The sequence below is a fragment of the Opisthorchis viverrini genome (genome assembly GCF_000715545.1).
Source record: "Opisthorchis viverrini unplaced genomic scaffold opera_v5_68, whole genome shotgun sequence".
Lineage (NCBI taxonomy): Eukaryota > Metazoa > Platyhelminthes > Trematoda > Opisthorchiida > Opisthorchiidae > Opisthorchis > Opisthorchis viverrini.
In genome coordinates this window covers 1433248-1456510 of record NW_008751724.1, presented here as the reverse complement: position 1 = coordinate 1456510, position 23263 = coordinate 1433248, and the positions used below count along the sequence as shown (strand labels likewise).

General features: G+C 45.8%; 1 protein-coding gene across 1 annotated transcript in view; it reads left to right on the top strand.

The window, feature by feature from the left end:
* Window positions 1-23263, top strand: part of T265_13460 (hypothetical protein) — a gene marked incomplete at both ends in the record, with an annotated part of 77686 nt that overhangs the window by 34505 nt on the left and 19918 nt on the right. The window contains 5 exons of the mRNA XM_009168962.1: window positions 9234-9340; window positions 9947-10091; window positions 15248-15846; window positions 17284-17709; window positions 18543-18678. Coding sequence (XP_009167226.1) covers window positions 9234-9340; window positions 9947-10091; window positions 15248-15846; window positions 17284-17709; window positions 18543-18678 — 1413 coding nt within the window. The remainder of the gene's footprint in view (window positions 1-9233; window positions 9341-9946; window positions 10092-15247; window positions 15847-17283; window positions 17710-18542; window positions 18679-23263) is intronic.

Genomic DNA, 23263 nt, shown 5'->3' with positions numbered 1-23263 from the left:
TATATAATCCGGTCCTTGCATTTCTCGATAAGCCTTGAGAAAAATATCTGATCCTTCATAAGACTCTTTTCTGGGAGTTTCCTTCGTAATCGACAATTAGTTAAGAGCGCCTTCGCCTGTCTGTCCTGTGCGACCTATCTGTATCAACACTGCTAATATTAGGACCTTCTCAGCCAAGGCTGTCTGAGATGCAGTTCTTCTCCTTTTGAGATCGACAATTAGTTAAGAGCGCCTTCGCGCGACTGTCCTGTGCGACCTATCTGTATCAACACTGCTAATATTAGGACCTTCTCAGCCAAGGCTGTCTGAGATGCAGTTCTTCTGATGCCTTTTGAGAAAAGCAAAATCGGTTGTACAGTTGAAGCATATTGACCCTGAGGTCTCCTGCTTATCAGCTTACTGATACAAGAGCATAACGATATGCAGTTTCGTTATTTGGGCAGGAACCCTAGCTGGTAGTTTATTTAATACTAATTCCGGCTGTGTTCGTCAACAGGTCATCAGCTGTGAGAACCACGTATTTGTCGTACAGTGGTTGTAGCTGCCACGATTTCGTTCACCGATGATTTGGGGAGGTGGGGTAGCTGCGCATTGGAGGCGGGAGCTGATAAATTAGTGCGTAAATAGAGCACTGTTAGTGGATTGTTAAGTGGGGGGTTTGGGAAGGGAGCTATGCATTGAAGTCAATAGCTTGGATACATGAGCGCCATTGAGGGCGCGACTGGGCCATGTCTGACAATGTCCCTAAACATTGATATGGCCCGTCTCGGGGGCCCATCCAGGAAGACGGCAATGACCAATGCAGCTGAGTTTGCTGGTAATGGCTTTTATACCGCTGCCAAGTGATTGTTTGACCTCTTTTGGCTCGTTTCCATCCTTCACGTGGTTGTGCGAAAAGAACCCTTTGGGGAAGTCGGTCGACTAACATACGCAGCACGTGGCCAAGCCACTGCAACCTATGCAGGGTGATCAGTTTATCAAGGTGAGTTATTTCTTCCGATTACCATTCAACTTAATTCAGCATTGCTTATCCGATATTCTCACCAGACTCGGGCAGTGCTCCGAAGACATGGATGGTCAAACTTTGAAAGTCTTTTGACGTTCTTGGCGGGCAGCGGCCAGGTTTCTGATCCATATAAGCGATATGGGGCGCACCGCAGCATTTTAAACTCGGCCCTTGGCGGTTAAGCTGATGTCTTGCCTACGCCACAAGTGACGCAGGTTCATAAAAGCTGCTTTGGCCTTCCCCAACGGGTACTCGGGTATGAATTTCAGCTAGATTTAACTTACGAGGCGTTTTAGCATCGACTAGAAGTAGTGAATCTACTGCTGCAGTTCGGTGCACTACGCAGCATCCAGCGGACCTTGTGACAGCCATCAGTCGGCGTTTCAAGTGCCACAAGTAACTGTTGTGCTCTTGCACTTTTGTGTCAGCACACGGGTACAAGTTCATCATTCACAGTGCTGGTTTCCGGGACGAACAACCTGATTCTCAAACAGGATTGACATATATTACTTATTTGCATGACCATGCTGTTCATGTTCTCCTGGGAAAACAGCACTCCTTCACCCAGGAACCCCTTACGAGAAAACAATTTCTCGGAGGAAGCAGTTATGACGACACGGAACTCCGAGGAACCAACCCTCCGACTTGAAGGGAGCACCTCTTGGCTCCACCCACACACAAATCAGCTGTAGCACCCTTTCGGTGCCTAACTGCCATGCCACCCGAAGGAAACACGACGGCTGAGATAGCGCCATTTTGCCCAAGACTAGCAATGGGAAGCAAAGAGGCAGAGGTCGCGTTAGAACCACGGACCTTCCGGTCAGTAAATTCACGCCTCATCTCGCTCCCCAGAAGCTTGATTTACTTTCAAAGAAATTTCCACAGTACGTTTGCCCTTGAGCAGTTAGCCTGGCCCTATTTACTCACCATAGTGAGCCATCCCGCCACACGGCCGTGCTTCAGACTGGGGTACATGAACAGTACTCTTTATGGAAATATTCCGCAGCTGAGGTAGCGCGTGACAATCCAATATTTGTCGAGTTCTTAACACTAGCCATGGCTTTCCTTTCGACATAGTGGAATATGTATTCATGGTAATTCTAATTTTATGGTTTTTGTTCGAGGTTAACTGGTTGCTCCAGAAATTCCTCGTTGTTTGTTATCGGGTATTATCGGGTATGACGACCATAACACACGTACACTAATGGAATACTTCCTTTAAAGTGGCGCAGACATGTTTAGTAGCTGTCTGCCTCACCAGAAGCGGGCGATTGCATTTCATACCCACAAAGCCGTTCAAAGCAAATGGAAACATCTGAGCTGCCATCACCCATGTGCGGAGATAGTGCGACCCAATTGTTAGTGGGAGCGGCTGTATCAAAGCAATATTTTGGTATGTACCGGAGAACTAGAGACTGCTCAGCGGTGAAAGACAGTGGGAAGCTACTGGTCGAAAGGTCCACGATTCGAATCTAACTCTGCCAGGGAAATCCACGAGTTAGTGGTTTTGAGCGCAGAAGAGAATTGGTGAACTTACCCTCCACAAGGTGGACACCCTTTTTGGAGCGGCCAATTTCAACCCATCCCGACGGTGTCCCTGGCCTCATCTGTCTTTGTTTTGAGGCTCGCGGAGCTGGGATTTGATGTGATCTGTGAAAACGTTTCACAGGATTGCAATGGGATACCTGACGACCCGCGTGTCATGCATGCTGTTTCTTCATGATTTCTCGCCACCCTCTGAAGCGCCGTACTCGATCTCGAAGCCCACTTATTTGCGAATAATTCTTTATTCGGAATGCGGTAACATGCCCGCCCGCGAATCTTCTACGTCTAGACTCCTATTTGAGCGGAAACCCCCAAGGATGCACCCCTGCGAGCGAGTCCGTTCAAGAAGTGACACCGGTTAATTGTGACCCTGTAGTTGATTTCGGTTCCTTTGTTCGCTTGATTTCGGCCGTAATGCACACTTCGCAGTCTTGTTTATTTTCCCCCTTCTCCCCTCTTCACTGTCCACATGCACTGAAACAAGCTTTCCGACTCGGTCAACAACACTACGTCGTGGACCAGCTGCAACGACAACAACACTAAAAATCAATAAACGGGCTAACAACACTACCACCTTGTCCTAGTCAGCGGACAGCCAATGGATGTGGGTCATTCGTCGTTGTCTGTTCACGTGATGCAAACAATCCAGGCGTGTGAGGCGAGCGCCGGCGCGCGTGTGCGCTCACACAAGGCCATTGTGGAGCTTGCCACACAGCTGAGCGAGCGAATCGCCAGCTTCAGACACCGCATTGGTATGCCGTCGATGTCAGTGTGCGCAAGTGCGTACGTTCATGGTCCCACACTACCTAAGCTTCAGTCATTCGGATGGCTAACCGTGCACGCGATGGCGAGACTGGAGTGCACGTGCATTCGACGTACGCGTGCGACTTCGACCGAAGCTGAGACCTACAACATGATCGAGCCCTGTGTTCGCCACAGCTGGCGGAACTTTGTTCTATTCATATTACGTCGCATCCTGAATGGCCTTCACTATCAGACAGTCTGGTGATGAAGCAAACAGAATACATAATGTCTCTAGGACGTGGGATTGCATGCTGGTCCGCATGCTGCTTCTCGCAGATCATCCCTGTATCCTTCAGACGTGTTGTTAGATGGTCATGGTCAACCCACGTACACGCGTTGACCTTTGTTAATATGAAATTTAAGTGACGAGCTATTACTGTAGCCGGGTTGTTCAATATTGTGAAAGTTGCACAGCGAGTATAGTTGAAGGGAATCTGCTCTTGCGATTGATGTGAATTATTTGCGTGATTTAGCTGTCTAATCGTTTTCCGGTGCCCCTTAGTGTCTGCCGTAGGTAAGCTCCTAACCACAGTTTCCTCATGCTTGTACTGGTTCTTCTGGGATTCGCGCAGAAGCAGATGCTCGGCCCACCATTCCTCTAGGGAAGTTCGGTTACAAACCCTGTACCAGCTGCAACAACTTGTTTAATCTAGGATGGCGGAACTATGCGAGGGACATTCGCGCATTCAAGGTGACGATCTAAGGAGACCATTAAACTTGATGGTCTTAATGCAGAAGCGTGTTTTCACTACGTCTATCCATGTCAGTGACTGCCGGCTTATCTCCTCTGGACCCAAGGCGATGATAGTCACCATCGCTACTGGTCTGACTGACTTCCGTTCACCGATTGAAAAGCGGTTGGATAGTTATAATTTCAACGTACTTGTGTGAGGCATATGGGCTCTTGCATATGTTGGCAACAATGATGGCTGATCTCATCTCCTCGGTCTCACTGTTGCATTTTTAACCTCAAGGGTGTCCTCGGAAAACTTGGCACAAGCATACACCACTGCATTTTTTGATGGTTCTTTCCCGCTAAATACATATAATGACCGCAATAATAACGCTCACGCTTCCGAGTGTTTTGCTTTTAAAGCGCTTAGCTTTTTCTCTGTTGGCAATATGTTATTACTTAATTGGAAAATACGTAATTCGTCATTGGATTTAACTGACGAGAATTTACCAGAATGTGGGTGGCTCGGGTGCGTTCACTGCTAGTTGATCATGAAACTGTTGATCTGCTGATCAAGCCCGACCAACCCAACCGCGCACTGAGGATGTCTCCGCAGTTGGTGACACAAAGCATGTACGTTAACTACTCAGCTGAGCGAACATATCAACAATCTCCCGATCGACCGCCAATTAGGATGACGAATTTACCGAAACTGTTCCGTTTTTTAGGAATAAATATGAGAAACGCACTAGCTGGTGTCCACATCAGTGGTTGTTATTCGTTGCGAGCAATTTGAAAGTGAAATTACCGCATCTTTAAGGCATATGGTTTAGGGCCTCAGTAACCATCTTCCTATGTTATGAGTGCAAGCATATGGATGGTCACCAGGAGCAAACATAGCGAGACCACTGTCCGATTTTCTTCGTTTCGAAAGCTGCTTCATTCCCCTTGTTGACTACTGAAACACATGCGAATGGGGACAGACCTCTGAAGCTTAAAGTTTCAGCTGCTTTACCCGAAACTGCGCCCAACCGACAAAATCATTGTTGAACAAAACAAGCTAATAGGAACTAATAGGCGTGCCATTAGTAACAAACCCTAATTTTCATAAAGGGAACTACTCACAAGGTTGCTGAAAACTCCTCGACAGCCCACGACCTACTTCGCCCTTGGGGCTCATCAGGTAGGCGCAGTCCCCGAGTTTCCGTCAACCTTATGATCTACTTGAACCCAAATTGGACTGTTTTCGAGAAATAAACTCATTTTCATACTTTAAACTGTTTCCGTCACCCCAACCTCTTTAGATTCGACGAATATATTTGGAAAATGATCACAGTAGATGAAAAGGGTAGTCCCATTTGACTTCGTTTAATCGTTTCACGCCAACCCGATGCCGACAAACAATGACTTGTACGCGGAAATGGTCTGTGCTGCTATCACTCCTCATACTTTGGTGACTGGCATAGCGAAATTAGGGTAAACAGTGACTTCACGCTATTCGGTGATAACGCGAGCCTCAAAACTTTTCCGTTTTGATGAGTTCTCTTCACCCACGCATACTGCATTAACTTAGCAACTGATACCGAGTGGCTGAGAAGGTAAACAAGGACCTGATGATTTTGCTAGCGATACGCGTCTGCTGCGAGATTGACAAAATGACCAAATGTACAACGCCTGAATTGTCATCACCACAGGTTTTTTTTCGGCAGCAACATCAGTTGTGTTTGTTTCTGCGAATCGGTTTAGTGAGCGAAATATTTCCATCGGGCAGTAGCCTGACAAATATCAATGAAAAGACCCATACAGCGTCGCATCACATAGTCACTGATCGGAACTGATAGTTTTCGACCACGCAAAAATTTACCAGTATCTGCTGTATCCACCGTCGGATTTGCGTGCGCACAGTTTGTTCCTCGTCGATACCATAGTATCGACTGTTCTTAGCTCGTAGCCCAATGGTTCTCAGCTTACGGGGCACCGCCTACCCCTATCACTGTATCGCTTAATATCACTTCCGTCTTCAAGTCTTGCTGAACAGAAACGAAACTTCGCGGTGACCTGACGATACTTTTGTCAAAACGAAACGTTATCATGTCGCTTTCTTTTTTTAAAAGATGGAACGCCCCTGAGACCGATAATCGGTGTCAACCTTAAATGGTGATAAGGAAGAAAGTTGTGAGTAAAGCCTGCTTTCAGTAACTTATCTTCGATTATACGTCATAAGTTTGTGATACAACCGGAAATTTCATGCAAAATTTCAGGATGCATATTCTTCTTCAAGTACATCAAAGAAACATACCCGTGAACTTTACATAACCAAGAGTTTCATCGAGCTAACTTTGAATAAGGACCACTAAACACGGTAATTTATCATAGGCTGTCAGGTAAAAAACGATCCGGCATCTTTCGCTACCTAGCTGCCGTGAAACATGAAGCTAACACCAGGGCTGAGATACTTCCAGGTCGTCCAGTCCTAGACAAGAGTTAAGCTCCACACACACCTTCTGTTCAGTAGATTTGCTCGTAAACCATTGAGCTCATGAAGAAATTAACGGTGATTGTTCGGAAATCGATAGTGATTGAGTTATCGTTTGTTACTTTATCTCGTACTCCGACTGTATCACTTTTAATCCATGTTCCAACCGGAAACGCTTGCAACGAATGTCATCCCATGTGTATCCCGGACTACATGACCAGCTAATTTAGTCCACCCCATGTGCATTTACGAAATGCTCACGATATACCCCTTGAGTCGCCGCTCTACCACTCAACGTGAGTCAACAGTGTAAGGCATTTCCACTGTGGTGTTCCTAAAATTGTTTCCATCGAGGGGGTGTGCCGGAAGACACGATACAATGATTGGTTTAGCCAGGGATGTACATCGTTGAGCCGGAGAATAGTCTTGAATTCAGTATCTTTTGGTTGTTGCGTCGGACTGGTGACCATTTATCGTCATTTCCTCTCCACTCCTGTAATCGCCACAATCCCATGGTTTCCGTTTGCAAAGAACCCTGCCGAGTATCTCCAGATGATAAATCCGAGCGTTGGTGAGAGCTTAGTTGGCAAGACAACCATGTGACTGTGTGAACAAGTTGACCCTTTTGATTTGAGATATTGGACGACTATCACCCAATTGCAATTAGGTAGATGAATAGACGAAGATACTTGAAGTCATCTGTTAGTATGTGGTGTCTTGTGAAGAGGAGGTAGCCAGAAGTTTTTTAATTTTTACTTATATTTTAGCTTGCAATGGAGTTCAGCTTATACTGCAAGGGTAAGGTGCACTGTAAAGCTGATTGACTCTTATTAGGGATCAAATGTGCAAATGTCAAGACGAGTCGAATGTACGAAATGTAGGTAATCTGCTTGTCAAAGGACAATCGCATACATCATGTCAGCCGCTCATGTTACCACTTGTTTTTGGAGCCAGTCGGCGCTGGGTCGCGCGACGTGAAATACGCTTTCGTAGGGTCAGTTACTTCGTATGTGTTTCGTAAGTGTACACTAATCTCTGTCCATTGGCCACTTGCGGTTAGAACGCAGTGCTCAACTAATCAATGATTCGAATTTCCCTGAATATTCGCCACATCTATTGGGGAATACTTTGGAACATGTATGCAATGGCTGTAGGACGTACTTCACTCTCTATCCTAGACGAAAACAAGTGCCGTTATGGAAAACAACCTACCGGTCAATTCATCCCCAACCTATTAGGACCACTGATCCTCGCTGCTTCCTAACAGTAGTAATCCAATTAATCGACAGAATACAACGACTTATGTCAGACAACTGAATCAGTTTTTTGAATAGGTTCTTTTTCGATCTCATCTGGTTACCAGCATTTCATCCCCTTACGGTGCACTCACCGTCGCTCTGCCTGAATTCCTTGAAATATGGTACATCCGTGATTGGTGACCCAAACACTGGTCATCGCTGGCATCATCCGGGCAACTTGATAACATCCTACACTCTCAGATGATTCTCCGGTTTGGATGGAACAAGTTGCAAACGATATTTCGAGTCGTTAGCGCCATTCTTTATCTGACAGTGGCATTCTGTGTGAGGACATAGCAGTTGCCACCCCTGACCAATATCGTCCTTAATTGCTCAGCCAACTTAATGGGAGCTATCAGAGACAGAGTTTTCACCGCCTGTATAACATCTCACTATTTTGTCAAAAGTTGTTATGCTTTCGTTTCCACAAAGTATTCATGAATGCTTCGAACAGATGCCTCTTGTTTTTTTACATGTGATTTCATTGGTCTTTTAATTTACTAATCGCCACTTTGGAGTCTTGATATTCTTCAAAACCACAATGGATAATCATCGTCTACATCCCTGCTGTTCGATATATATCTACCCGCCTCTCCAAATAAGCAAACCCCCATTAAGCCATCAACCTAAGGTTCAGTAAAAGAACCTGAGGTACAGAGACTCACCGTCATCTGCCGCCACTTGCCTTTCATGCTCTTCCGCATATTGATTCACATAAAGACTTGCTTTTGCGCCAGTCTCTGTTGTCAAGTAAAGTGGAATTGGGTACCTTGCACTTGAGCCAGGTCCGCGGACCAGGAGTAGTTCACACAGCACAAAGTAGTGCGGTCTCAGGCGCTTCTGAACGATAGTAATCACACCGTACTGGCACCAGGCATTATGGTCTGGAGCTTAGCAACAGTATGAACTGGCATCACACCAGTTTTCTTACATGGATTATCTATTTCCGTCAGATTCAGAAACTGACGGTTGAATTCCCAGTCCTATAAAATTTATTGGTCAAACCCTCTGGTGAGTAGTAGGCAATTTGATTCGGTTTTAGGAAGTCGATGTCGGTATTTATTTTGTATTTGAGACGCAAATCCCAGCTTTGATGAAGCGACCTGTTGTATGGGCTCCTTCAGATGGAATTAGGACTCTTCGATGGAGAATAAATGGTTGGTGGTGTTGCACCTTAGTGATCAGCTGGTTGGTATCTGAGATTTGAAGGCAATTTTCAGGGTCTTCAAGGGTAGAAGCAGCAGCCCGTCGTCATTGGAATACCAGGAGAACAGATGCTCCCTCCGGTGGTGGATATCACGAGTCGACTGAAAGTCGTTTCGTATCATTTTCGCTTCCGTTCCTCTAGTCTGCTCCACTTTTTTCTAGTAAACCTAAAAGCCGTTAATATTATCTTCTATCATTCCCCTTCTCCAATATTCCTTGCATCAGATCCTGACTCTCAGCCCGACGTGGATATTTCCAACATTCCGTGTCGAGTCTGTGGTGGTCGTTCGTCTGGGTTTCATTTTGGTGCCCTCACCTGTGAAGGATGCAAGGTATGTTAACTAGGCGTGAATGACTTTTTCCATCGATTTACTACATACGAAGGAGACGCTTTGTGCTCTCCGCTAGTGCTGAGCATAATCAAACAAGCCAACTTATGTTCTTCACTTCTCCGGTTTTTTGGAGGGGGCAGTCAATTTGTCGGACTTCTCTCGAGTTAGGCGCACTCCAGTGTCTTGAGAGTCTAAGCTTAGCCAGGGGAACTGTAGATGTATTGGTTCACATTGCTGGTGGCATTTTGCTTGTGCTTAACAAAGTAGGCAATTCTGATGTTTGTAACCAAGTCCCTTCACTTCTTATCCTTGTCGCTACAGTGACTTAGTCGACTTACGTGAGTTAGATACTCATGTTTTAGATAAATGTTGCTATTAGGTTAGATGAAGAGGAAGGTAAGGACGGGTCGAGGTCGAACCTACACGGCGACGTCTAACGGGCTTTGGTTGACAATCTGACACGTCTTTGTATACAAACAGTATTCGATCTATCTTCCGGCCACATGAGTGGTGTTTATTTCGTCTCGGTTTTCCCTTTCCGTTCAGGCCGTTTCAACTAGTTTGGTTTATCCTTTGATGTGACTGCTACGAGTTTCTTCGTTTCAGGGTTTTTTCCGTCGAACAGAAGGATCCGCAGCTTCGCTGGTTTGTGTTGGTGGACAGAACACATGTACGATTACACCACGCAGTCGAAACGCGTGCAAAAGTTGTCGTTTTCGCCGATGCATTGCCGCTGGGATGTCGAAAAAAGGTATACATCTTTTTTGGGCCTTTTGTTATAGACTTCCTTAATCAGTAGTTATCTAGCTAACATGGGACTTCAGTGCCCGTGTGTTGCGGTCCCCTCACCATCCGTGCTTCTCCGCCAAGTGTACGATGAACTGACTTAGCCTTGGCGATGGACGTGTTCGCAAGAGATTCTTGAATTCCAGTGTCATGAATTTCGATCACGGCATTGCCTGTATTGATTTGGTTTCGCTGTGACTACAGACGTTGCCCAACCAATTCGAGACTGTCGTGAATTTCTCAAGCCTGTATACATCCATCTCGTGACCTGAACAACACTCGACATCATCCGACTGACTTCGGGCGGGGCTTGCAAAAATGGACATGTTGTAGTTAAATGGCCTCCCCAATGAACTTATAAGAATGGGTCAGCAACTCCGGTTCACTTTTTATAGCATCGTCGCTTGTTTTTTGGAGAAATGACGATAACGAGAATGCCGGTATAACGAATTCGACCTTGTAGCATGCCTTTCCATTAATTATCAATATACTGGCCCAAAACGTGAGACCGATATTCTCCTGTAGAATTAATATGAATACATTTTCTCAGCAACTAACAATTTCTAACACACGGAATAGTCTCGAAAACTCAGTTAAAAGCGTTTGTTCATGTTTTGTTCCGGAAGTGTTGCGAATTGTCTGTGCGATGTAGTGGTGGATTCATACCATGACTTAAACCTCCTTAGATTTTTTAGTTTGGTTGCAGAATGCTAATGTGTTGGTGAGCTGAGCCACTTAGTTTGGAACGTTTCGTCATGAACCGAGGTAACGTCAGTTTGTAGTAGGTTAACGATGCCTGGTAATTCGTCAGTAGTAGGTACTGAGTACCGCTTTGTTTGTACTCATGGATGCTTTGTTAACTGCCGCGGGAAAGGTTCAGATTGTGACTAGTCGTTTGGATGCTCAACCCCGTTTGTTGGATGACCGACTGACTCCCTGATTGGTTGGCGTCCCGGTTACCTTTGAGTTTTACCTCTCCGGACACCTTTGATCTGTCGGTTCCGTTTGTGTTGTCATAGGTTGGTTATCCGGTGTTTGTAGTGCTACGTAAACTGAGCCATTTTCTGTGGCGAATTTCCATGCCTGTAGGAACTCCGTTGCTTGTAGGGTGTGTTTCCGCCTGCAGGTATCTCCACGTCTTCTAGGTCTTCCGCTTTGTGTATTGAGGTCATGTAGGACTTACTAGACCTCAACTGCCAAGCTCGGCGAACAGATCAACAGCCACCTGATCAAATGCAAAAATCCCGAATGTTGCCCTTCGAAGGCCTCGGGATTTCAGTCGGGGTTCTGTCAGCACTTGTTCGCTGAAACGGGGAGTATCCTGGTTGATAGATATGTTGTTCATGCGTGCAACGCTTGTTAGCTCGTTTCGACAGCCGTTCCCACACTTGTGTAGAGGACCAGGCGACACGCCCGATGATATTGGTACCTGGGTATATTCGGTGGGTATCTGGCATTCGATCTGATCTTCATGTCAAGTATAGTTAATTGGCATGACGTGGAAGCACACCTTAAGTTGGATTGGAACAACCAATCGAGACAACACATGGTAAGAATATTCTTAGATGTCTCCTCAGTCCGCAGTTTAAAAGTGTCCGTCGTTCGGCATGAAAGGGTTGTGGAATACACTCAACGAAGCTGTGACGTAATGACCAAATAGATTTTCGAATTCGATAGGACTTCGTCCTCTCCTACCCTATGTGCGTTTTTCGGCGTTTTGTAGGAATATATTTAGAGAATCTTGTCACTCCACACACACTGTCACTCTCTTCAGATCTTAGGATTTACTTTCGGTTGCCTTTCTGGTACCTTCCGAGTATCCGTGGTGCTTTTGTCGCGAGCTTATCACGAAATCCATCAGAAACACAAATTGGGCTATTCTCAGATAGCCCAATTCCGTTTATGACTGTATACTCAGTGGACGATAAACATCGTTTGAAGGAGATTTCATGTTAGCGCCTTCAGTTTGCATATGCATCTAATTAGCCGACCAATTTAGGGATATAATGCGCTGAATTTTCGGCTCTACACGATGGGCTCCAAAACCGTCCGTCAGTTGTCGACAAGCTTTCGTCGGGCATCAAAGTCTCATCATGACAAATTGTTATATAGTTTTTCACGGTGCGCTAAAATCCTCAACCAAGATGGTTGTTGGGTGATTGTAACTAATTGCCTGGTTTTGTGTGCCCGGCTTTGTGTGTCACGCTTCAACTGTGTTCAGGTCCTTGCTGTTTCTGTTGTGTTATCCAATGCTTACTTGTCGCCCCTCTCTATGCCACCCATAACGCTGCCTGTGACGCGCGTGCTCCAACATGTTTTGAGCCACCGTCCACGTTCTGAAGACAATTATGGGGTGGATTGGACGGCGGCACGTTTTGTGTTCCGTCGGCACTGGACACCAGTCGAACAATACCAACAATACTGTTGTCCAAATGCAACCTCATGACTGCCTCCACCATTCAGCCTGTGCACGAACGCCAGTGACTACCACTCATCTTGCCGGCATTTTGATGTGTTTGTTAATTGGAAGTGTTCACGGAGCGGTTGTCACCGCTCCAACTGGTTCTTAGTTGACAGCAAGCTCAGGCTCATCTCCGGATGGTTGCTGTACTAACTGGATGGTAGTACAACGTAAACAACGAAGGCAGCAACAACAAAAAACAACAGAGAAGATACAATGCTTTTTCTACCGGTCAGGATGATGATGATCATGAGAGAGCATCAACTTTGAAATTTTTACTAACGTACAACTAGTACTTTCCTGGAGTCAGCCAAAGTCGTCCATTCATGCCAGGAATTCTTTTTAGGGTGGAAGTGGTTTGAAAACAATTAGACCACAGTATCCATGGCATTCTTCAGTAATTTCTAGAAATGACCGATCTTGTCTGAATTTCTCCATCCTCTGGTTTGAATTGAATATACATAGTTGCGGTATACATAGTTGTTGCGGTAATTTTGTAGTGTCCTTCCAAAAATTCACCACTCAGGAATGTCTTCTCTTCGCATGACTTCAATTTATTACTGTTTTCTTCAGGTTGGTATGCCTCGCCAGTAAGCCGGGCTGTTGGACTTCCACTAACTCACCTGTCATCAAACTGCGTACTTTTGCACTAAGTCGAGTACCAGAATCAAGTACACGGTGTCTGATCTTTACTTAACCCTCAGCGTCAGTTATTCAGCCAGTACAGTGTGCGTAATAAATGAGTAACTAATCGTTCAGCTGTAATACCCTTTCGGTACCTAGCTGCCATACCGTCCGAAGGAAGCACGAGGGATTGTCCAAGGGTTGTCCAAGCCTAGGCAAGAGATTTCAAGATTTGGAGGTCGGGTTCGAACCACAGACATTCCTATCAGCAAATTCGTTTTCTAACTACCGATGATATATCGTATTTTCACCGCTATGAATACCGCGGTATTTTTTGAAGAGATTTCGAGGCTTGTTACCAGAACTTTATTTATGACTATTGGAATGACACAAAAATGCGCACAGATGCAATAGCCAGTCACGGTATATCGTGTTCGCAACCTCAAATGCTGCCACAACAGGACTGATAGTTGTTGAGAACTTCCACTGTATCGAAATTACATTCATCATTCTGTCACTACTAAGTTCTTCCGTCTCCCATTTACAGTCTGTTCAACGCATTTCACCAAAAATTTCGTTAATGTTTACGATATCCGCCTATGATCAGTTTAGGTAAGGGACAACAAGTTGTTCAAACCAACTGAATTGAAAAATCTGTGACATGTTTTTGGGCGTTCTCATGTATTATCTGATTATTTCTACTCTCATTTGATCTGTGATCGCAACAAACGTGAAAAAATTGGTGCACTGCCCCAATGTGGGGCTTAACTATGTCGGGAAAATGCCACTCAGTTCCGTCTTTCCACTCCGTCGCAAAAGGTTTTATTTGTCGATCCGAGCAATACACAATGAATTATCCCTTCTCAGACCTGTGACCACAGTAGGGTCACCTTTCTTGTTGCCGTCCCAGTGCTGAGTGGTGGTTTTATATTCGCAGTAAATTTTGTACAATTTAGTCGTTCAGCTATAAGAACCTTTCGGTGCCAAGCTGCCATGTCACTAGGAAGAAGTATGAGGACTGAGGTACTGTCAGGTTGCCTAAGCCGAGATGCCGGATTTGGGTTCGAACCAGGGACCTTCCAGTCAGTCAGTACGCGCCTTACCCACTGAGCTATCTCGCACTCAACTTAGTTTGTGCATAACTACAAATCGATGTCTCACTAGCTCAGCTACCGGTCTCCTCTTTACTCGGTGGTAGTCGCTAGAATTCTTCCGTTTTTATCTGGCTAATTGAATACTAATCTAGGTATGGTCCACACAAGCCATATTACCCAGAAAAGTCGGGTGGCACAAACAACCTACAGCGTGCATTATTTACATAATTCAATTTTCGGTCCGTTGTGTTCTCTTGTGGCATCTTTCCCCTAAAGAACTCAGCAGCACAGAAAGAGATAGCTCCCTCGAGTAAGCTGTTTTTCTTTTCAAGGGAGCAATCAATATATCTGAATTTCTAACATCCCAGATGTTAATTGTTTCGCCCGCTAACATGATTTTGAACATGACCCACATTGTTGTGGTTTTTATGACTGACTACCATTTGCAACCGATTCGGATGACCTGTTGTTCTTGGACTGGAAGTGTGTGTGCTTCAACCGTCAGTTTGGTTCTGTCTCCCCTTCCTTCTGGATTCACTCTCTTGGACGACGGTTGACTCTGATGCCATAAATCACTTCAAATGATAATGTTCACTCACATGTCTGTGTAGATCTACACGCGTGTTCTGCACCATGGATCTGATATGACATGGCACGATTTGCACAACAAAACATATTTAGACTGGTCGCTAAAAGCAATCTCCGCAGGTCACGATCGTCTTCCCATCGTGTTCTTCCGTCTGCGGAATGTTGTTGCTTGGTTGTTTCGATTTGGGACTTGTTGAGGCATAACACCCCCCCTCACCATTTCCAAAAAGGCAGTTGGGAGGTTGTACATAGTTCTCCCCCACCGATTCCAGGCTGCCTGTGTACTCGTCCCTTATTTATTAGACTGTTTCTCGGTCGCATCAATTCCGTTCCTTGCGCCCTCCCCATTTCCAGGAAGTCGTATTGGACGACAACCGAATGCGGTCAAGTTCCATTGCGCGATTGAAATTAGGCAACTTCGCTCACTCCAAGGTAACAACAGTTATGGTGGTAGTGCCGGTGACCCCCTTCCCCTCTCAATGGGGTCAGCTGGGACCTATCATCACCATCGTTCGTCGTACGCTAGCTTGGACATGGGACATGTGTTGGACACGCCCGGATCTGTGGCTTCGCTTCACAATCGCAGCGACGTGGAAAGTCCGAAATACAGTCCTGAACAGCTGACACCCACATTTTCTAACAAGCCCGATCCGAATGCGATTTGGTTGACGGAACATAAACCACCTTTGTCTCTGCTGCTTCTTTTACCTCGAGCGTCCGAACCCATTGATGTAATGGCAATGAATTCCGGACATTATACCACTACAACGACAACTTCGGGTGAGGATGAGGAGGACGATACGGGAGCCCGCCGGACACATTACTCACCCAACTTTTCTCGGGGTTCTGATCTACGAGATCGATTTGATTCAACAGATTCGTGCCTCCGACCGTTGACTAGTAGTCCAGGTGGAGTTCCTCCGAACGTACAACTGGATGGCTCCGGACGGGTGGTATGTTTCCTCTTATCCTTCTAAGTCTTCCCATTCACTTGTTCCTTATTACCTGTTGGCAGAATATTTTTCTTCCTGTTCACCGAGCATCACCACCGGTCTTGGCGATTCGCTCGGCTCAAGCGTAAGTCTGTTCGGTGGCACGCGCGCGCATACGTAGAGTGGCATGCCAGCGTGCGCCAAAACAAATTGCACGCGCGCACATTCGACCAAACACAGATCCTATGTGGCTGTATTCACATCTTTGCGCGCGTGCTACTGGGTACAGGTGGATTGGGAAAACTCGATCAACGTGCAGGTAGGGAAGTGACTAAGCTACTGCGCCCTTATCTTGTAGAATGCCGATCAAGGTGACGTGGCTACACAATTCAAATGCCGGAAAAACAGGTGCGCGTTACTTGTACCCGTTTTGGTGTTACCAGAATGTAACCGTGACTGGAAGGGAAGAGTTCGAGCGACGGCGAATCCGGTTCTGCATTTCAGGCATAGTTGAGAAACCAGCCCAAGTTTCTGCGTTACAGAGTCAGCTTGTGATGGATCATCACTTAGTCCTGGTTCCCCTGAGTATATGAGACATTGCATCCCGCTCTGAACAGCCACCCCTTCAGAAAAGTCTTGTATCATTTGAAATGCCAGTTTTGGATTGGATGAACACATTTTCTGTTATTACGGACCGCTGGCACCAACACGAAATTCTCGTCTATATCCGTGCTATCAGCTGTGTAACATCGTTTGTGGCAAGGTTGTCATATGTATGGGCACAGTTTCATCAACTGATGTAAGGTTTCATCATCATCATCGACATCATGCAGCTTAGTACCTTCCCAAAGCAGTTAAGTCGCTTGGGAACGTCTATTTGAGAACCAAGTAGACCATCGGAGGGAATCCGCGAAACTTCCATTTATGACGCCACTGTTGTATATTTAGGTCTGCACCATGCTGTTCCGAGGTGATAAAGCCAAAAATGTCCCCATTCGTCTTCCAAAAGCAAAATTTGCCCCTTTCAGTTGTAGGCCATGAAATCATTCTGGACCAACAAACATCTTTCTAGACAGAGTTTGTCAGAAAACCACACCTACAGAAAATCTGTGGGTGGTGCTCATCCGTTGACATTCGCCCATTCGCACTCCCAGTGACCTTTGCATCAAAGTTACCGCCTGTATTGCATTGCTTTCCTAATCCCCGACTGATAGGAAACTACAAAAATGTATCATTGAACTGGCTGGACAGTAGTTTGCAATGCACGACCTTTCCGTGACTGTCCACACTATCAGTAAATGATGTCGCATCTGGAACCAACCTAACGTTGGTACGATAACCGGTTTTTATGCTCACACTGCCCTGGGCGAGTCACTTATTGTCGATATTTACTACCTGTGTAAAACTGCTTTGTGGCGAAACTAAGTGGCATTTTCCTTCAACATCTATCTTTTTCAGCGTGCCAGTGACCAACTATCCGTGTCTGACGAAGACGGAGCGGAGATCAGCCCCACAGACCAAGCTCGGTTGTCGCGTCAACATCCTGGTCGTGTGTTGTCCAGGTCCGGTCTAAATACTGCTCATGCTCCTGTTACTGTATCTCTCGGGATGCAGTCACTTCTTGCGCCATACGGACATCACTTGGATCCGGGTTCGAAAAAGCACGCATCAGACGACTCACAACTGGACGACGGTCACCCTACTCCCACCAACACCACTGCTCTGCTGATAGCGAATTTGGCCAAGCGTTTGGCTGACGAGGAGCCGACAGTGTTCTCAGATACAGACGATATGTCCAACTTGGATCCGCCATCTCAAGAGGCCGTCCTACGTTTCACAGATGGTATGCGTACAGCAACAGAATTTCTCCGGCTTCCAAACACCGTGAGTTGTTTTAGACACTTGGAGTATATGTACCATTCTCCAGTCGATTGAAAAATTATGAATGGTCGTTCACTTTATGGTGATCAGTGTTGAGCGATAATCGACTATTTGATGACCCGTCGAATAAAAAGCTAAACGGGCTTTTTATCAAAAACTATGCAAAATCAACTTGCCAGAAGCCAGTTTTCACCCTGGCCTGACCACGATTAACCCAGAAACCGATGTCAGCAATGGAGTCATCTGATCTCTGCTATCCGGACCCGGCCGAGATTGGTTGGCATCAGTGGTCTGTGGTGTGGACAGCTCACTGGCCGATAATGTCCTTTCAATTCTAGCTCTTCCATGCCTGATATAACGCTGTAATAGTGAGCTTGAGAATATACAGTCTTCGGTCTAAAAATAGCTCAGTGGGCGCACACCAAACATTGGTTGGTTGCCCGCAAAGACACACTGTTACATGCTTATTCCACGCCACCTCAATTCCATACCTTGAAAACAACTACGGTTCACTGTGTCACAGCGCTAATCCTGAGTCTTTTCAGATAGCTTTGCTAATGACCGGGATTTTCAGCTGTCTCTTTGATACGCCTGTGTACCCCATTTTGGAATATGATGATTTCGTTCGTTTCACTATTCGAAAAATGTGACAGTCGCGTGGCATCCAAGTTGCTCTGCGGAACGGTGCTACTCTCCTCTGCTTCGGCACATGCATGCCGTATGTGCTACGCAATATCACATGTACTCCTTGATACAGACGTGTTTTTCATAGACAACTTCCTCGTATTGTTCACGCGTTTCGTTCTCTTCTCCGTTCGTTCCCCTCTCGGGTGCAGTACTTCAAAACCCGATTCCGAATGACCTCCATTCCTGTGGAGCACAAAGACAACGGGACGCAGGTGTGGAACTACATGATGAACCATTTTCACATGCACGCACAACAAATTGTACAGTTTGCGAAGCTCGTTCCAGGTGAGATTTCGTGTTTTTGTGTCTCTCTGCTATGTGTGTGTGGCCTTGACCTAAACAATGATTTTGGCGCACACAATCTCCGTGTTCATGTTTGATCAATACGTTGTTTTGAGAATTACTTGCTTCGAACGAAGATACTACAGACTATGACCCTCTTCGCCAGCTATTGGAAGTTTTTTGATAATGAACTTCACCCTGGCCCTGCTAGAAACATGTGGTAATATGTAAAACCTTCAGGAAGGAGTCATCTCCTGCCAAATACGCCATACCTGTTCGAAAAATACATCAGCACATAGTCGGCCTTGTCGATTCTCAAACCAAGCAACCTTGTCTCCGGTGTGCCCCCCCCCCAATGAGCCTCCCAACATGTACATCAGATGAGATGACTCGTGCGACCTCAGGACAGCCGGGTAAGCTGCTCACATACAACCAGCCGCGGCTGACTTCCATTCGGTCGGAGGTCGGTCCGAGCAGTCTGAAGAATTACCTGTTCAATCCATATTGTACATAGTCGCTGCATAATTGTCTGGTTGATTGTCTCATGTGTGGTGAGACCTCTTAGAAAGGTACTATGCCCCACTTTTGTTGCGGAAGTGGAAGGATGCACCTTGAAACGTGTCTGTCACCCCTTGAACACTGCGGCAGTACCCCCATGGTGGTGACGCGGATCGTGAGCAGTGAAGTTTGTATACACACCGATGCACCACTCTCATTGGCATTCATTGATTTATTTGGTTGTATTCTGTCGTTTGTTCCGAACGTTCAAACGATACACAGAGGAGCCAAGAACACCCGGGAATCCTTATCCATGCATGATCTCCGGGTGAATTTGTTAGGAATCTGAACAGAGGCCCAGCTGCAAAGGTATTATGTATGTGAGAAGATTTAGGACAGGTATTTCCGAGAGAAAGAAACTGGTATGACGTTTTAAAAGACCATGTTTCCATCATCTACACAACTGTCGTCAACTGTGTCTTTCCGCTGGTTGTAGCACGTGTCAGCTAATCTGAAACCGGATGTCAGCAGGCTGTCAAAATTTTCGATCCAGTTCTGATGAACTAATTGCGCGAGATGACCGAACGTTAATTATAGAGAGGTGACCATTCGAGCTTTTGTACGCTCAACGATCGAAGGGTTAAGGCTAGGGATAGTATGCACTGAAGAAGGTTATCTGTGTTTCGATGAAGAATGAATGGCACTAGGTTGCAAAAGTGGATAATTTCAGACAATGCTAAACTTATTTTGGTTCTCTTTAGCTGGATCCTGTGTTTTTGTTTAGTTAGTTTCCCGATGAGTTTCCTTGAAGTACTAAGTGTCAAACCTCAGCCGATCCGGAACACGATGTCAACAAGTCCGTAAAGTGTATTCATGTTTCAGGTAGTGTTGATGCATGATTCACGCATGAACCTTCCTGTAACCTTATTGAGCCTAATAGATCTTATGGAATTGATTGTGAAGTCAGCCAGAGCATCATAATATACGGCTCTGCTTACCAAATAATGAACATAGCTGGTATTCCCAAACAAACGAGTGCCGGGATTCGATCCTCACAGGCTCTTTCTGCAAGGAGCTGAAAGGGAATTCATGGATTCTTCAGATCACCGTACGGTACCATGCTCGGTGGTTAAGACGCCATCTTACGGACCGGAAGGTCCTGTTACTAAAACCACAGGGTGGACAGGATGGTGCAACTGTGGCGTCATCAGAATATTTAACTGGTTGCCCACGACTGCCAGTTCAGGTGGGTACGACTCAGCATTTGAGCTCCACAGTGCACGTGAAAGGACACTGGGCGACCCACACCACTCAGGAGACAAATCTCAGACGAACACGGCTAGCCACTGCTAACGTTTATTCAAATGTGTCTGTACAACGATTGTCACAGAGTTGCCTCTAGAACGGTTGTAGGCTTGATACTCCGGAGCGTCAGTGGGATGGTCTAACGGTCATCGTGGATGCTACTTTCGTGAACTACATTACCGTATTACAGTTCAAGTATCAGCTTGCTCGACATCTGTTCAGTATTAGACGCTTTGCTGCGAGAATTCTTGTCTATCAGACCTTGCTTGAAGACGACTGTGCACCGTTCGCACATGTTCATGATGGGCCATTGCCTCTAACTGCGAAGTTCTTTGCTTTTGCCGTGTTGTTTGGCCTGAGCGCTATGAAGACTTTTTCTGTGCATCAATCTGTACCACATGGAGTCGCCAAAACTCTTCAACACATTAAGTCTACAACAGAGTTTGCGGGCGACTGCACAGATTGCAAAATTACTAAGCATCGCTTTTTGTCGAGTCTCGTACATCACCGGATAACACAGCGGTGGAATGTACAGAAGACAATTTTTTTAAAAAAAAACTAAAGATTCATCTTTACCTTCATTTGCGAAAGTCGTATACAGATGATCAGGATGGGGATAGTAGAAAATTTGCGGACACCCTTGCGGGGTTTGAATTCGGGTCGTTGAAATAGTCAGCCGCGACCCTGTCTACGCTGCCACTTCGGTCAACTGGGCCAAGACGTACAAAATCTCTCCCCGCCATATGTCTGGTCATCGATGTCTCTGATACACTGAAACTGATGTTCGAAAGTGTGTTGTACGGGAATCCACTCCATTCACAGTGCGAGCACCCTTGCATCCCTAGTTTTTGTGCGCTAAATCAACTGATTACCACCCATTCACCTTTGTCCGATGGAACAACAAATGCGTCTATCATCTGTTGCGAGGACTACCACGGTGCGATTGTGTGACACTGTTACATGACTTTGGTGTACGACCAGATGCATTATTGCCCTTTGCGTGTTCGTGTTATTGTTATCTTTACGAAGAAACCCTCGTCAGTTCAAGTCATAGATTCGCTCGTAACCTTGTAATTACACCTAAGGCGTGTTGTTTGGATTATGATCGTACCACGACGGCCTCAGTGACAGAACGAACAAATTCCATCAAGTCTTTATGTGTTTGTCTATTCGCAAGTTTTGTTACCACAGTAGTTGTTGCAAACTTTCTGTGGACGTGTGCATACGTGCCAGTTTTCACGTGTTGCTGGAATATACTAATTGCTGTTTTCCGCATTCCCCTCTCAGCAAGTGTGTGTTTGACCTGAAAACTGCTGTTCTGACGCGATCTCCACACTAATCCGCTTGGATATCTAAAGTTTATTGTCATTCGTTTTCCACGCCCTTTAAATACAACGTCCGTTGTTTGAATTCGATTCTGGGTAGTTTCTGAACGATCTTGCACAATCTCAGTCCCCACAACTTGTGCAGTGGATAAGGAAGGTGAAGTCGAAACAGCTCATTTTTCCTAGCTCGTTGTTGGTGCACCTGCGCAATCAAGCTCTTCATGTAAACGTCAAACGCTAGTCTCAGTTAAACTCAACACTAACGGGATAAGGTGCACAAATTAGATGCCGGGGACTACGATTGACTTGGAGCTGGAAGTCGCCAAACATTCCACAGTTGATGGAATAGAGATCCTAGAACTTGTGAGTGTGTGGAGAGCGGTGTTAGACAGTGGAGTTGACGCGTGGCAGGGTGCGGTTATCATTGAAGTAGAGTCGCCAGCTTTGACCTGAACCACCTTGCCCAAGCTGACCAATCCACAAGCAAATTGTCGTAACGTTTACTAACCCACGCATTCTAGGCTGCGGCCCTACGTCATACGGGCGCAGGCAGCCCCAACAAGAAATTATAAGCCCTGTGATGACCTATATCATCTAGAGAGTTTGTAGCGTAACTTTTGACGGCGTATTGTTTGTACGGACCTGTAGGATGCACTGCTGCAAACGCTCATCTACGATTCATTTCAAACTGTTGGTCAGAACACTGTTTAGAGTTCTGAAGTGTACTTGTAAGAACCGATTCGTAATAACAACTTTTCCGTCAGCTGATCGCAAAAACAAAATCGGATCTGAACTCATTGAACATCGAACAAATGGTCCAGATGCAATTGCGGTCGTCTGTCCTCTTCCAGGAGTCACCTTTGGTCATTGCGGATGTCGTACGTATGGTCGGGTTTGGCTAAACTTCCTGTTTGTGCAACTACATAGAGCCGAACTCTTAACCGTTGTATGATCTGCGTTCTCTCTGCACTTCCCAGTTCTCCTAAGATCTCGGTGTTTGTGTCTACACATTGACACTTCAGAGTTTATCGACTGTGCACAAGCGTGCATGCACTCAAAATCAAGCTGTCGACTAGTGACCATAAACCGTTTATGTCTTGGTGAACGTACTCACCAGCAACTCTATCGTTGTTCGAGTACCAGTCACTATTGTGATGATTAATTGTCAACGCAACTATACTGTTCCTAAGAGGGTGGTTGCGACCGGGACAAAGAATACGAGTGCTTGAAATTAATTAAGTTGCCTTGTCGATTCGTTTTTGCGCGTTTTCAATCTGTCCTTGGCCCTTATGTGTACTACCTTTGGCTCCTCTCCTTCTCCCTTCCCGAATTCCAACATTTCATGACTGCTGATTTATCATCGAACGAGTTCATAGACGATCTCTGTTTTTTTCAGTTTGTACGCGACGTTGTTAGGTTTTTTTTTTTTGGGGGGGGGGGTGATAAGCGAGTTATTTCAG